The 13,225-nt window shown below is 30.6% G+C and overlaps 5 protein-coding genes across 6 annotated transcripts; 2 read left to right on the top strand and 3 right to left on the bottom strand.

The window, feature by feature from the left end:
- Positions 1-171: 171 nt before the first annotated feature.
- Positions 172-2,707, top strand: LOC113798100 (uncharacterized). Of its 2 annotated transcripts, none has more exons than XM_075824957.1 (3): positions 172-186; positions 721-939; positions 1,004-2,707. In XM_075824957.1, exons 2-3 carry the CDS (start codon positions 789-791, stop codon positions 2,509-2,511), a joined length of 1,659 nt encoding a protein of 552 aa, XP_075681072.1. In that variant the 5' UTR covers positions 172-186; positions 721-788; the 3' UTR covers positions 2,512-2,707. The 2 variants fall into 2 exon arrangements, with proteins under 2 accessions (XP_075681072.1, XP_027204389.2); XM_027348588.2 differs by lacking the exon at positions 172-186 and adding an exon at positions 326-476.
- On the bottom strand, positions 2,599-4,359 carry LOC113798103 (uncharacterized). Its single transcript, XM_027348592.2, has 5 exons — positions 4,231-4,359; positions 3,771-4,165; positions 3,591-3,704; positions 3,261-3,530; positions 2,599-3,196 (listed from the first exon to the last, which is right to left on the bottom strand). Exons 1-5 carry the CDS (start codon positions 4,323-4,325, stop codon positions 2,865-2,867), a joined length of 1,206 nt encoding a protein of 401 aa, XP_027204393.2. The 5' UTR covers positions 4,326-4,359; the 3' UTR covers positions 2,599-2,864.
- A 778-nt stretch (positions 4,360-5,137) lies between these two features.
- LOC113798102 (methyltransferase-like protein 25B) lies at positions 5,138-6,493 on the bottom strand. Its single transcript, XM_027348590.2, has 2 exons — positions 5,605-6,493; positions 5,138-5,555 (listed from the first exon to the last, which is right to left on the bottom strand). The coding sequence occupies exons 1-2, from the start codon at positions 6,491-6,493 to the stop codon at positions 5,158-5,160; spliced, it is 1,287 nt and encodes a 428-aa protein (XP_027204391.2). The 3' UTR covers positions 5,138-5,157.
- A 46-nt stretch (positions 6,494-6,539) lies between these two features.
- LOC113798108 (nuclear receptor 2C2-associated protein) lies at positions 6,540-7,334 on the bottom strand. Its single transcript, XM_027348597.2, has 2 exons — positions 7,014-7,334; positions 6,540-6,957 (listed from the first exon to the last, which is right to left on the bottom strand). Exons 1-2 carry the CDS (start codon positions 7,064-7,066, stop codon positions 6,540-6,542), a joined length of 471 nt encoding a protein of 156 aa, XP_027204398.2. The 5' UTR covers positions 7,067-7,334.
- Positions 7,335-8,429: 1,095 nt separating this feature from the next.
- Positions 8,430-13,174, top strand: LOC113798098 (myosin-4-like). The gene is made up of 6 exons (XM_027348586.2): positions 8,430-9,153; positions 9,237-9,547; positions 9,627-9,705; positions 10,557-10,802; positions 10,866-12,719; positions 12,778-13,174. The coding sequence occupies exons 1-6, from the start codon at positions 8,794-8,796 to the stop codon at positions 12,814-12,816; spliced, it is 2,889 nt and encodes a 962-aa protein (XP_027204387.2). The 5' UTR covers positions 8,430-8,793; the 3' UTR covers positions 12,817-13,174.
- The last annotated feature ends 51 nt before the right edge of the window (positions 13,175-13,225 follow it).

Here is a 13,225-nt window from a genome sequence, read left to right on the forward strand (position 1 = left end):
TCATACAACACACACACACACATGTTTGGATCGTGGTTTTGTCATTGTCATTCGATCTTGATTCGATTCATATCAAAGTTTTATGATAATAATTCATCTTATAACTTATACATACTTTGGTTACAATGTTGATTTCGAAATCTAATGTTCTATGATATCACTGATTTTCGAGATTGATAATAAAATGTATGAAGTGAAAAAAATTTCAAACATTTGATTAACTTATCTTAATGAAATTGATATTAATTATTAGACTTTGCAGACATTTCAACCATAGATTAAAAATGGGATGACCCAAAGTTATTTTATATCATTTAATCATTTGAATTATTTTATTTTTTGCTTTCGCGCTTTAATCTGGAAAATACAAGAAAAAAATTTATGAATCCATTACATGCTCCATCTATGATCCGGAATCCAATTTAGAATAAAAATATCTTCATATTTTTAGGCATTTGAAAGAGTATACTCCCATTGTAAGTATACATGTAGGAACACGTTTGATGATGCTCTGGCGGCTATGATTGAGTTTGTCAATGTTGTTGTTTATTGTTTGTTTATAAAAATAACAACAATAATAATATGAATGCATGATATTTTCAAATTTTCAAACAAATATCAATTTATATTTTATTTCAATCATTGATCAAATTTGGTTGTTTTGATTGCTTTAATAGAATTATGTGATTTATTATCTGATTGATTGTTTTTATATTTTAGTTGATGAATTAATCAATCTAATCTCTGGAATAACATTCTAAACAACGACTGCAACAAAAAAAATCATAATGTCCAGCTTTAGTGAAGCAAATTTAGTAAAAAAATTGGAAACTGTTACTAGCAGTCAGGAAAGTGTTCAATCATTATCATTATGGGTTCTTCATTATCAGAAACATTATAAAAAAATTGTCGATCAATGGCTTAAATACTATACTAAAGGTAAGGATTTTGTTTCTATGAATTTTATTAATTAAACGAAAAACTTAAATTATTATTTAAACAGAAAAAAGTGATCGTCAATTAGTGCTGTTCTATCTGGCCAATGACATTGTGCAGAATGCTAAGAAGAAAAATCTATCTCATTATCTGAGTGAATTTATGAACGCTTTGCGTGAAGCATGTAAAGTGACAAATGATGAAAAAATAATAAACGTTATACATCGTATTCTAAACATCTGGCAAGAACGATCTGTTTATAATAAGGAATTCATTAATGAATTGCGAGAATTGCTTTGTGGAGAAAAAATCGAAGCCGAAGTCATTTCAAAAATTATCTCAGATTTTAACCTTAATGATTTGATCAATCAGATTGTCAATGCTACAAAAGTTGAGCAATCTACTCGTGCAAAATATCAAAATCTGATTAATTGTAAATTGGATTTCGCCAATTCTGATTTGCTCAACAAACTCAAAGACAAGTCGTATGGAGAACAATGTAGTAAAGAATTGGATGATGCAACCAAATGTTTAGAAGCGGCTAAAGTAGCCATTGAAAAAGAGATTGCTACTCGAAAAGCTTTGTTAACAGTTTTAGAGAAAAGTAAAATCTATTATGATATACAGATGAAAGAATCGAAAGCAATAGCCGAAACATTTAACAATTGTGAAGTACGACTGCGACAAGTACAATCAAAACTGAATAATTATGGCTACAATTTTTCTAGTCTGAATACTCCGCCAGAAATGAATGCTTCTCAGTTATCATCAGTGTTGAATTTTTTTCAGCAAACAGATAATCAGCAAGTTAGTAGCCTGGATAAACGTCTAACAAGTCTTATGTCTGGTGCAGGACCATTTCCATTGAATCCTGTAATATACGGTCAAAGTAATAAAAATTTGTCCAGAGATGTCAACCAAATTGAATCAGTTATCACAACGCGATCGTTTGGGAATGAAAATCCTGTCGAAAATTTTGAACCAGCCGACATGGATCTTGGTGATTCCGAAGATGAAGACCGCCATTCGATAGATCCGGCACAAAAATCTTTATTGCCACCTTTATCATCGTTCATTGGAACGCCAGATATGGCCGGACCATATTGTTTCATACCACCACCACCTCCTCCTCCAATTCCTCCTCCATCGTTTAAAGAATTTCTTGGTTCTTCGATTGATAGCAATGATCTCGATACATTTCGCGCACCTCAACCATCATCAATTACACCATTATCAATTTCGAACATTATACCAAATATTCCAAGTCATATTGTTGATGTAAATAATTTTCAACATGGTGATTCTATACAAAGTCTATCGCCATCAAATCGTCATCATAATCAACATCACCATCATAATCGTAATGTAAGTTCTTCCTCTTCATCGTCATCATCATATCATCATCATCATCATAATCAATCGCCATCATCAACATCATCCATCAATCATAATAATCGTTTTAGCCAAAATAATCGACATGGACAAAATTATTCAAATAATCGACAACAAAATAATACGAACAATAGATGGAAAAATGGAAGCGGTGGTGGTGGTGGTGGATGGAAAAGATATTAGCGAAAATGTCTTAATAAATTCTGATTGCGGCTGTAATATATATTTTTCTTCCCATTAATACAATTATTTTTTCTTTTTGCTCTCATATTTGTAATGAATTGCATACCTTTAATGTAATCATGGTTTCATTTTGGGAATTAATCAATACAAATTTTATCTAATTATAATAATAATAAAGTGTGTATGGACTTTAAAATTGTTTTTTTTTATTCAATGCCTAAAGAAATATCTGGCTTATTATAAATAATAAAATGGAATGGGAAAATCTTACATTATGTTTTCATCAATGATTTTGTCCCATTTTTTCCACGTTACAAATATGAATGTGTTTTAATCTGACATCTAACAATATCCTATATGTTTGAATGACCCAACAGGATGTTCTTGTTGTTATAAATTCCGATTCCTGTGTTATTTTGATTATTATTATTAGCATTAGTATTGGTATTGGACTGATGATGATTCAATGAAACCCAGCGTAAAAATGCACAATGAATTGGATGAAAATGAGATTTCCGTAAACGTTTCATCGTGGACAACAATAACATTATTTGTTCAATTAGATGACTTATTGATTCAGCATCCGTTCCAGACATTTTTCTTTTCAATTCTTGATAGAATTGCATCTGTACCTGATCGTACAATGATGAAATTGTTGCCAAATGCGGTATGTGTGAAACATGATCTAAATAAAAATCATGATAAACTAATATGAATGAATGTAAATAATCTATTTAAATAATATATACCGGATTGTAATAAAATCAACAATTTCAATCTATCCACTTCTGCCATATCTAATTGCAATGAATTCATAAAAGGAATAACATCATTCACGATTTTCTGATCTTGTTGATTGACAAAATAACATTCGTATATATAACGAATATATGGTGAAGAAAAATTGTGATGAACCGATAGATCAATGATAAGCAATCTATTCAATGATTCTTCCAATAGATGTATATAATCTTTCTTAGCTGTATTATTGAACGTGAAATTTTTGAAAAACCAATCAACTTAATGAAATGTAAAAATTATTTAAATTTTCTGTAAATAAAATCAATAGATTAACATACCAACATTTGCGATGAGATGATAAATATGAATAAACATTACTGGCGATATTGTTGTATTTGAATAACTGGCATGACGATAATTTTGCATATGATTCAATATGGCCGATTCATCGGCTATTTGAAATATTTAATAAAAATCCAAAAGTTCAGTTTCTGTTTATTGATCACAGTTTTACTTACATGAAAGAACCAACTGAAAGTTGGACAGATTTGCATTGTTCCATAATGTTGTAGAAGTTGTTATTTTATTAACGTTATCAGCATATCTTGTAGATAATGAAGAATCATTCAATCTGACAGTCTGTTTTCGTCGAATATTTCCGCAAGATGATGTTGAAGTTGTCGGATTGATTGATGGTCCATTACCATTGATTATATGATTTGATTTTCTACCTGATGAAGTGGTTAGATTAATTCGCTCATGTTGAACAGCTTCAGGTTTCATTTTAACTGCCAAACATTTTCTAAATCGACAAGCTTGACATTGATTACGATTATTGATATTGATATGGCATTGATTATTATGTTTGCAATGATAATTCAAATTACGACGAACACTGCGCTTAAAAAATCCACTTTGAAAACAAGAAAAAAGTGTTAAAATTTTTCATTTCTTTGTTCATTAGTATTGTGATCATACCGACATCCATCACAGCTTAATACTCCATAATGACGACCGGAAGCTCGATCTCCACATACTAAACATCGATTCACATTTGTACGGAATTGTAACATTTTATCGTATTGGTCGTCAGCGATTTTCGAATCGAAAGAACCGATCAATAGAGCAATCAAATTCTAAATGAATCGTTTGAACATCATATTCTTCTATATCCTATCATTTTCATTTTTTTTACTCATTGGCGTTTGATCCAGGAAGAAAATCATATTCTATGAGTGGAACAATAAACTTGTTGATCAATCAATCGGGACGGTCATGAACACGATCCTTACGACAAGACAAAATGGGAGGAGCATCGAATATTTGGTCCCGTTAGATGCGGGACATTATCAGGAACACTACCATTTATAATTATTTTTTTATTATAGGTCTAACAAATACATTATCATCATCATCATCATCATATGTGTTGACAGAAACTGTGCACTTGATTGCGAATGTTAAACCACTCGACACCTGAGAAAATGGACATTTGTTTTCAAATACACACTTCGGTACCAGAGAGTTTATAATCGAAATTTTCGTTGTTGATGCGGTGTTGCAAATGACTTTAAATTGAATTGTCATGTCATTCATATCATATCATATCTATATGGACCGGGCTTTTATATCAAAGTCAAAAGACAATTATCAGATTAAAGAATAGGAAAAAAAAGAATGTGTAAGTTTGTAAGAGTATTAAAATCTTTTTTTTTTATTTTATTTGTCAAATTGAGCTAACATCATCATCATCATCATATTGATTCAATTGCATAACTTATTTTTTTACACAGTTTCGGTGACAATTTTTTCTATGAACAGATGTTTATGAAATAATTTTTTCCGAATCAAAATTCATATCATCATAGACAAAAAAAAATTGAAATAGAAAAATCAACTTGACATTTATTTGTTAGCTATTAGAATAAAATTTCTAGGCGAAATGGATGGTGAAAACAATGGTATTAGATAAGTATTTTTGACTGGATTTTGTTCACAAAGATAATGACGATAGTCCATTAAAATATACAATTCAATTAATGGTGCAATAAGTAATCTCAATGAATAGAAAAGAATAACCTGATCCGTTTGATTGATAAAATCATTGATTTCATTTGATTCGAAAATCGATTCAGGTATCGATATATCTAATCCTTTGGTAGCTTTAGTCACATATTCTTTGAATGTTATTTCTGTCGTAATTTTAACATTTCTCATTGATTGATAACGTTTTTCAGGTGCATATCGTTCCAATAACACTTCCAAACAGGCTCTATAACCATGAACTTTAAGTGAATCTAATTCTAAATAAAAAAATAAATTTTGAATTAAACAATATTGAGATAATAATACCTTTTTTACTAAAATCATCAAGAAATTTTTCAATTGCATGACAAGCTAATTCTTTGGCCGAAATGCTTAACGTGAATTTGGTATTCTCCTTCAGTAGCTGACTCATTGGAAAGCGAAAAAGTTCCGAATTCATGTAACAACAGCAGACCAGTACAAGGCAATGAGAATTAGGATTAGTGGCAAACTCTTCAAGTACCAAATTCGAAAGTGAACCACAGGCATGTAAACCCAATAAGAGATGAGGTCTAGTTATTTTATCACCAAAAAGTTCATCGATACGATTTTCTTTAGTCAAGAAACAGTTAGCTTTAACAGGCATTTCTTCTTCAAAAACATTGAAACGTTTGTACTTTTCAAGTGCTTTCAGAACTTTGTTTTCGCGTTTGATAGCCCCGTTTAAATTTTCACTTTTTGCCTCAATACAGAATACTTTGAATCCATAACAAATGCCTAATATTCTGGAAAGATGACATTTGCCTGATCCAAAGTCGATTATATCAAGATTATTGTCAAATTTATTCATCACAGTCGATATAAGCTTGCATAATTGTTGAATTTCATGGCGTTTCTTTGCTTTGATGCCTCTGGTAAGAATATGATCTAAACCAGTGGAAAGATTTTCCGAAAATTGATGTCTCTCTTGAGAGTGTTTTGTATAAGGTGATGAAAATATTTGTTCATTGAATGGCTTCGATCGGATCATTCGAATAGTCGTAGATAATGACCGGAGACAGAGTAAAGTTAATGGCAGCACACATTTAGATTGATCATTGAAGCCAAGTAACCAAGGAATATCAAACAGATTTAATTTGTTCAAACATTCAGACCATTTTGTAGGTAGCTTACACCAATGGCCATCAAGATAAAAATCAAGAACATAAGAATCCATGAGCCATTGATAATGATTGAGAACTTTATCAATGTTTAACAAAGTTTTAATCATGTTGCGATTCTTTATTTTCGCTTCGTTGTCCATATAATTCAAATTTGTATACAATCACTCGGCCGAATGTATCGGTACAATCAAGAAAGAAAATTTTAATGAATTGAGATGAAAATTGAAGACGGTTGATATCCTTGAAGTTCTGTGTCAAATTATTATCTTCACAATAGATAATTGATTCACCAAGTTCTTGTTGATCTTTGTGATTAAGATATTTGATCAAAATCTTTTTACAAGAAAAACCTCCTTGAAATTGAATATTCAATTCATTCAAAATAAACGGATAATGAAATGTGCAGAGTATCCATTGAAAATTGCCTTCATCCGAATTCCAGCACGTTTCTTCATTACCATCGGTCAGGTATGACTTTCCAAATTGTTTATGATCTTTGTTCAATACGGAACTAACGCTATAAATGTACATTAAATTTTAGATTTAATCTTTTTCGACCATCTTGATACATACTTGAGAGAATAATCTCGATTTATAATGGCCAAATTATTTGGATTAAGACTCATGATACGAAATTGTTGAAACTATTCTATAATACACGTGGTCATATCAACAAAATCATAAACACGAATTAAAGCAGAGAAATGTGTCAGGACAGCCCATCACATAGTTAAAAACAATAATCGATAGTATCGAATGTGTCCAAAAATGAAAGAAAAATTTTATCAAAAACGACAATGCATATATAAGTCCTTATGGAATCCATCTTGGATCATTAATGTGTCCAAAAATTAATCGGCTCAGCCGTTTATTACCGAAATTGACAAAGAACGTCTAGTGTTTGAATCCAGATTTGTTTTTAAATAAATAAATTTGAACATCATCTTGATATAATCAAATTTGTCATTACTATTATTTTTTTCTTGCCCATCATCATTGAATATGAATGATTGTCATTCGAGATTTATGTCATCATTTTTGTTGTTGTTTTGTTTTCTTGATTCAGAATTGTTTAGTTGCTGTTTTTTTTTAACAGTCGAATTAAAATTTGTAATTTCGTTTTTGGAAATGAACCGTTTTACAATCAATCTATATATGAAATTTTTCCTAACTATTTTTAGATTAATGATGAAAATCACAAATTTCCAATTCTTTCTCTTTTGTCTTTATATGTCAAAGCTAAGACATCCATCCATGGCAAAACCATGTCGTTATCATCATCATCATCATCATTAGAAAAATAAAATAAAATAAAATTAGTATGCAACAAAAAAAAATCTAAAAATTATTTCTCATCATTTTTATTCGAAGCCAAAAAGTGAAACAAAAAAATTCATTGGTTCGTTGATGTTATTCTTACAATTCTCGATCTATGATGATGACGGTGGTGGTGGTATAATTGGGTAAACAATTTCATCAATTTTAGCCTCCATTTCATTGTCGTCGTCGTCGTCGTTGTTGCCATACAAATACATTCCCAATGGTTAAAATGAATCGCTTGTTGATTATGAAAAAAGATTCTTTTTCTTAACATGGAAGAAACTTTCATCTCTCTCTCTCTAATTCTTGCATACAAATTATTATTATGACTCCCAGAATTGCATTCACAACTTTTATACACACAAAAAAAAAGTTTTTTTTTTATTCTCTTTGCATGTATTTCATTTAGAAAAAGAAAACAAAAATTTGTCGTCATCAACATAGGAATTATTTGATGCAAAAAAAAAGAAGGAAAGAAAAGAAGAAAAAAATAACATCGACAGAAGGAATAAAACCAAAACAGAAATTCAAAAAATAAATAAATATACCAAAATATTTTAAAATGAAAAATAAAATTCTGCTAATTCGAATACTTTGTCGCATTTTTTGGTTATGATCATTCTTCTTCTTCTTCGTGTTGTCAGTGTCTTGATGCTTGTATGTTTAGTCTCTGTGTTTGAATAATTAGTGATTATATATTGATTTTGGTGCCAAATTGATGACGATCTTCTTCTTATTTTCGATTCCATAAATTAGAAATCATCATCGAGTTGCTTATGTTTATGAAAAAACCACTAAGAATCATCCATTCATTTCATAAGTACGTCTAGCTGTGATCGATTTCATTCTGTATTTGTTTGGATTATCTTGCACATTGATTATTCTCTGTGTGTGTGTGTGTGTTTATTCTATACCGTCTGTTCACTTGATCGAAAACATCCGTATCATACAGGATTAGGTGAAATTTTTTCTTTCTTTCTTTCTGAAATTAATTTCAATCGAATAAAAACCCATCGTTTGAACTTGAACAATAATGAGTGAAAGTGAATCCGTTGATATTAATACAACGTTATCCGCTAAATTACCTACATCCGAACAAACCGAAACAAACACAATGGAATCAACAAGCGATTCAAATACTATCAGTTCCAATCTAGAACGCGAACAAAGAATTACAGCCCAATCAGATTTGGAACAAGTTAAACAAATTCTTAAAACTAATTTTAAAGATGATCCTTCATTGGAAGATAAATCATCATTTTATCCATTACAACAGAAAGCACAATATATGTCACCAACGGTTACGTTAAGTGCCGAAAGCAAACGCATTGTACGACAAGCTCAAGCACCGATTCTACAAGCTAGTTCTCGTGTTGTTCATTTCCTTTATGAGGTAAGTTTTACAATCGTTTTTTTTCTTTCATTTTAACAATAAAAATTTGAAATTTAAAATTTTTTGAAAAATTGCATATTTAGGCAAGAATTGAAGAACTCGAAGAAGAATTAGACAAAGAACGAAAATCAAGAATTAAAGCCGAAAAACAACGAACTGATTTAACTAGAGAAGTTGATGAATTGCATAATCGTTGCGATGAATTAGACAATCAAAATGCATTATCAAACGAAGCAGTTCGACGATTAGAAGCTGAAGTCAGCAAATTACGACGAGAATTGGAAACATCCAATGTTAATCACGAAACCGAAGTATCATCGTTACGAAGACGAAATACGGATATACTTAATGAAACACAAGAACAAATCGATCAGATAAACAGAGCAAAATCCAAGTTAGTATTCCTATTCAAATTTCTATTTATTATGATTATCGATGGTTCAATCAACATTTTGAATTAAATCATTTTTTAGGGCCGAAAAAGATAATGCAAACCTTACGGTTCAGGTATCCGATTTGCAAGCACAATTGGAAAATGCACGAAAAATGCAGGTAAGTTGAAAAAAAAGAATCTAATCCCCAACAGAAAGATTGTTATTTTTGCATAATTAATATTATGAATACATTTCTTAATGATGATGAAATCAGCCAATATCCATTTGTTAAAACTGAATTCATTCCTATAGGAATAAAATTCAAATATTATATTTAGCTAATATTTTTGCAAGTTAGATTGAAACTGACTGCAATCATTTCAAACAGAATGCAATAATATTCTCATTCTCATCATCATTGACAAATATATTTGATGATGTTTGTGGCCGTATATCGATGCTAATTATAGTAAAGTGGGCAACCAAAATTAAAAAAATAAACGAAATTCTGCAACAAATTCTCGTTCGCATAAATAGTGTTAGTGTGTGTGTGAAAGAGTAAGAGAATGTCTGCCACTGTCTGTCAAAATAAACTTTGAAAGAATTGAAGGTAATTTTCTTTATTTATTGCTAAAATTAAATGAATATCATGTTGTCTCTATGCAGAAAATTTTCCTCTATTTTTCTTTTTCTCGTGAAAAAAAATGATTATCGCTGTCTATGCTTGTTATTGAAATTAATATTTTTTTCTAATTAGTTGTTCTATAATGAATGAAATTCTTTTACTAAAAATGGACATATTTTTTTACCAATAATTTTCAACGAACGATGACGGGTGTGTGTGTGTGGATTGCATGTTTTTTGTTTGACTGAAAGTAAAAAAAAATTCTTGATAAATTACCCAACTGTCATCATCTAAATGTACGAATGATAATCATTGGGATTATCATTCGAGAATGCAATCAATGCTGAACTTTTTTTTTAAAAAAAATTCTAACTATTTTTTTGTGTTTTTTGAAAATTATTTAGTCCAATCTTGAACGACATAATAAACAATTGGAATTACAATTGAAAGAAGAGAAAAAGAAATATGAAGATGCACAACGTATCATACAGGATACGGAAGCATCGAAAAAGAAAATTGAATATCAAAAATTGGAAGCAGAAAAACAATACCAAGAAGCACAAGCACAATTGGAAAGTATTGAAAAGATTAAGGATCAACTGAAACGTGAATTAGAGGAAGCGAAAACACAAGTTGCTCATGAAACACAGGTATGATTAAATATTTATAATTATTAGTTTTTTTTGAAATAATTATCATTTGATTTTATATAGGAGCGCCTTGCTATTTTGAGCAAATATCGTAACCTCGAAATCGAATTGGAAGGTGCACGAAAAACAATTGAAGATGATGAAACAATTAAAAGAAATCTTCATAATCAAATTAGCAAAGCTTTGGAAGAAGTTCAACAATGGAAAGCTAAATTTGAAAGTGCTGGTTATGTACTTCGTGAAGAAATGGAAGAAATGCGCAAGAAAATGACCATCCGACTTCAAGAAGCTGATGATCACATTGAACAATTGAATTTTAAGGTTTCCGGTTTAGAAAAGGCCAAACAGAAATTGACTGAAGAAGCTGAAGAATTAGCTAATGAATTGGAACAGACGAGAGCATTAGCTGTAACATTGGATAAAAAGGTGAAAGCTTGTTTGAAAGAAATTATGGAATGGAAACAACGATGCAGTGATTTGGCTAATGAACTTGATGCTTCGCAGAAAGAATGCCGCAATTATTCAACCGAATTATATAAATTGAAGTCTGCATTCGAAGAATTACAAGAACAACACGAATCGGCCAAACGTGAAAATAAAAATCTACAGAGTGAAATCAAAGATCTTTTGGACCAATTAAGTGAAAGTAGTCGTCAAATTAATGATTTGGAAATGACACGAAAACGATTGCAAATGGAAAAAGAAGAGTTACAAAATGCATTGGCAGAAGCGGAAACTGCTTTAGAAATGGAAGAGAACAAAGTCTATGCTGCTCAACAGGCATTAGAACAAGCTAAAATTGACCATGATAGGCATATTCGTGAAAAAGAAGAAGAATTTGAAGGTGTTCGCAAAAATATGCAAAAGACTTTAGATCAGATGCAAGTCAGTCTTGAACAAGAAGCCCGTGGTCGTGCCAAAGCATTGAAAGCCAAAAAGAAACTTGAAAGTGATGTCGTCGAATTGGAAATGGCATTGGATGGTGTTAATAAACAATTATCCGAAGCACAAAACTTTATTCATAAATTACAAGATAATATTAAAGATCTTTCACATCAATGTGATCGAGAACGACGTGAAAAAGAGGAAGCACAAGAATTATATGCCGCTTCTGAACGTAAATGTCATGCATTGCATAATGAATTGGATCAAACAAGAACAATGTTAGAATTATCTGACCGTAAATGCCGTAATCTAGAAAATGAATTGGGTGATTTGAATGAATTGAATCAAGAATTAAATGGAATGAATGCAGCATTGTCGAATTCCAAACGTAAATTAGAAGGTGAACATCAGATTTTAAAATCGGATCTTGATGAAACATTGAATGAATTGAAATTGTTGGATGATAAATGCAAAAAAGCCATTATGGATGCTGCTAGATTAGCCGATGAACTTAAAGAGGAACAAGATCATGCACAAGCGGAAGAAAAAATGCGTAAAACATTGGAAGAACAGGTGAAAGAACTACAAATTCGATTGGATGAAGCTGAACAAGCTGCCATGATTGCTGGCCGTAAAACTATTGCCAAACTTGAAGCACGTGTTCGTGAATTGACACAAGAATTAGAAAGTGAACAAAGAAAATATGCCGAATCATCCAAAAATCTACGCAAAGCTGATCGAAAGATTAAAGAAACGGAATTCGAATTGGATGAAATGAAAAAGAATACCGAACATCTACAAGATTTAGCTGAAAAATTAAGCCAAAAATGTAAAGCATACAAAAGACAGATTGAAGAAGCTGAAGAGATTGCAGCATTGAATATGGCTAAATATCGTAAATTGACGCAAGAATTAGAAGAAGCCGAAGATAGAGCTGATAATAGTCAAACTAATCTGGCTAAATTACGAGCAAGAACACGTGCTAGTTCATTTGTACAGCCAGGTGGATCACGTCGATCGACTAGTCCGATGGTAAGTTCATAATAAGTTTATTTTTTAGTCTAATTAAATTTTTATTTTTACCTCACAGCGATTGGATACGATGAAATTGGAATCGGAATTATTTTAAAATTTAAAATTTGTTTTTTTTAAAATGGCTTCGAATGGCTTGCGCGCAATAAATCATTTATATTAAACAAAATTCAGCAAACATCAAACAAATTGGAAATTCAGCAAATGCAAAAAATTTACAATGAACAATCCTATAGCTACAGAAAAAAAACCAACAATGAAAGATCGCTTTTGATTTTACTGGAAAGAAAATTGGAAGAACAAAAATTGAATTGAAATATATTATTTATATGAAATTTTTATACAATTATAATTATTATATGTTGTTTTTCTTTGCTTTATGAATTTTATATTATCTGCTTTCTTTATCTATCTTTATCCATCTTTCTTTAATTAAAGAAAAATATTTTTTTGAATTTTTCAAAATGAACGTCGTTTATTAATGGATCGTTGGAATACAAAATTCC

This window comes from Dermatophagoides pteronyssinus, unplaced genomic scaffold (genome assembly GCF_027571235.1).
Source record: "Dermatophagoides pteronyssinus isolate colony J.1.1.1.1 unplaced genomic scaffold, Derpt_VIB-CSIC_2022.12 sq0003, whole genome shotgun sequence".
NCBI classification, from domain to species: Eukaryota; Metazoa; Arthropoda; class Arachnida; order Sarcoptiformes; family Pyroglyphidae; genus Dermatophagoides; species Dermatophagoides pteronyssinus.